The sequence below is a fragment of the Vicia villosa genome, linkage group LG1 (genome assembly GCF_029867415.1).
Source record: "Vicia villosa cultivar HV-30 ecotype Madison, WI linkage group LG1, Vvil1.0, whole genome shotgun sequence".
Classification (NCBI taxonomy): Eukaryota; Viridiplantae; Streptophyta; class Magnoliopsida; order Fabales; family Fabaceae; genus Vicia; species Vicia villosa.
This window is the reverse complement of record NC_081180.1, coordinates 118,622,853-118,625,237: the sequence shown is the minus strand read 5'-3', so window position 1 is coordinate 118,625,237 and position 2,385 is coordinate 118,622,853. Positions and strand designations below refer to the sequence as shown.

The 2,385-nt window shown below is 39.3% G+C and overlaps 2 protein-coding genes across 2 annotated transcripts; both read left to right on the top strand.

Moving 5' to 3' along the window:
- The first annotated feature begins 1,113 nt into the window (after window positions 1-1,113).
- On the top strand, window positions 1,114-1,710 carry LOC131652562 (uncharacterized). The gene has a single exon (XM_058922460.1). The coding sequence runs from the start codon at window positions 1,114-1,116 to the stop codon at window positions 1,708-1,710; it is 597 nt and encodes a 198-aa protein (XP_058778443.1).
- LOC131652557 (uncharacterized) lies at window positions 1,711-2,088 on the top strand. The gene has a single exon (XM_058922447.1). The coding sequence runs from the start codon at window positions 1,711-1,713 to the stop codon at window positions 2,086-2,088; it is 378 nt and encodes a 125-aa protein (XP_058778430.1).
- The last annotated feature ends 297 nt before the right edge of the window (window positions 2,089-2,385 follow it).

Genomic DNA, 2,385 nt, shown 5'->3' with positions numbered 1-2,385 from the left:
ATGTATAATAAACTACTATATATGGGAAAAAATACAAATAAATTCAGTTCAAGGGTAGTTCCGTATGTTCATCTACGAAATGGCTTAGCGCCATATTAATCTGTAGATGTACTTACGGAAGCATTTGATATAGTTTGATCCAGCATGATCACTCCCCCATTGTCACATTTCTTCTCCAACACTCACTCTCACCACCCTAAAAACCCCTACTTCATCAATATCATTTTCTACTCCAAAGTTCCAACTTTTTGGTGCAACATATCAAAGGGAGCAGGAGAAGACTCAATTTCAGGTAAATATCCATCTTCAACCACTACATTGTTCACATTATGCAACTAATTTTCTGCAAAAAAGTTACACTGCTTCCGTAGATGCATCTACGGAACGTGTTGAGGAAGAACACTTCCGTAGATGCATCTACAGAACAATCACTAAGTTGTTTTTTCAGTAGTTATGTAATTTTGTGTTATTTTGGCAATTTTTTGCAAATAAGTATGGTGCACCCCGATAATATTCCAAGAGAATTAGCTCCTTTAGTCGATGTTTGTACGAGTGTTGATGGGGTAGTCGCAAAGATGGTAGATGTCGGAGTGACTTTAGTAGCAAGGAAGACTTTGACGATCGTGAAAGCATGCTAACATGGATTCGTAGGAATGCAACTAACCTTGGTTTTGGTGTGGTAATAGGAAGATCGGATAATGGTACGAAAAGAAGAAACCTGTTTGTAACAATGATGTGCGAAAGAAGCGGAAAATACCATCCTCCTCTAAGGAATTTTAAAAGAGACGGCACGGGTACTAGAAAATGCGAGTGTTCATTTAAGCTCCGTTGTTACATGTTGGATAGCAAGAAGTGGAGATGCTCTGTTATTTGTGGTTTGCATAACCATGATTTGTTCCGAAAATTACAAGGTCATCCTAGTGTTTGTCGGCTCAATCCGGAAGAGAAGACATGTATTAAAGGCATGTCCTTGAATCTTGTCCAACCGAAAAATATACTTGCCACATTGAAAAGGAAGGAACCTGACAAGAGAGGTTTTCGAAGGCCGATGACAACATGAAATTATATATCAAAGAACAATTGTGGAAGATTGGATTTCCATAAACAACCGACATGAAACTGCCGTCTCAACTGGTTAAGACAAAGGGTGCTCCGAAGAAAGTGAAGCCTACGCCGAATGAAAACTCGACTACACGGGATCCTTCATATTGTGAGCACGTCGACAAACTCTTTCCCGACTCACCTACTCCTAAATCTCAAAAAAGTTCAAACAAAGGAGCTCGCATTAGCAAACCACCTCCTACACCTATTGCTCCAAAAGTTTCAACTCTGACACCTATTGACACAAAAATCCCATCAATTGAAGAGGTATATATTGCTCCAAAAATTCCATCAATAGAAGAGGTGCATATTGCTCCAAAAATTCCATTCATCGACGAGATGTCGATTTTTATGCACAAATACATCGACCGGGTCGTCAATGTGGTTGGGGACAGTAATTGCGGATTCCGAAACGTATCGGCTTTGCTTGGTAAGGGAGAGGATGACCATAAGTTTGTCTGTATTGAACTTATCGAAGAATTGATGAACCATAAAGACTTGTATACACGGGTATTTGGAGACGAAACCAAATTTGAATCGGTCAACGAAGCTCTTGTTCCTTGGTTGGGCGCTTACGCACCGATTTCAAAATGGATGAGATTCCCATAAATGGGACATCTTATTGCATGCACGTATGACATGGTATGCACTGACTTGACACAATATGGTTTTTTGGAAACCTTTTTTCCGCTCCGCACCGCACCTCCTACAAATTTTAATGATCGTATTATGTGTGTTGGATGGCTCGCAAAATCAAAACATTTTGTGCAATTTTACTTGAAACCGGGATGCCTCATACCACCTACGTCACCGGGATGGGCACTTCATCATACCGAAGCTGCTGATACGTGGTCGGATCGTTTTGTGGATAGAATGCACAATTTCGAAAGGTTGAACAACATCGAAAAGGAATCAAATGCCGAAAAGTCAAGATTAGAACCTCCAATAGATTTTGCCAGCGACGGTTCTTTTGATGTATTTATCTAGTTTCAAAGTGTAATATAAGAACTCTATAACATTGCAATATAATCTTTTTTTATGTTTATGTCTATGTGTTTCAAAGTGTTTGTGTTTTGTGTTTTAAGCTGCTACTGCATTCAGTTCTGCGAAAAAAAACTAACAGGGAAACTTCCGTAGATGTATCTACGATAGGGTTTGATATTGAAAATTATGGGTGTTTACCGTAGATGCATCTACAAAACGGAGAAATCTATGACTCTTCCCTGAATATATCTACGGAACGTTCTGTGACAGAAATTGTGTGGTCCATAATCACTAAAGGCT

What these genes read in the sequence shown, in the direction of transcription:
- LOC131652562 (XM_058922460.1), top strand. Translation starts at nt 1,114, where the DNA reads ATGAAACTGCCGTCTCAACTGGTTAAGACAAAGGGTGCTCCGAAGAAA.
- LOC131652557 (XM_058922447.1), top strand. Translation starts at nt 1,711, where the DNA reads ATGGGACATCTTATTGCATGCACGTATGACATGGTATGCACTGACTTG.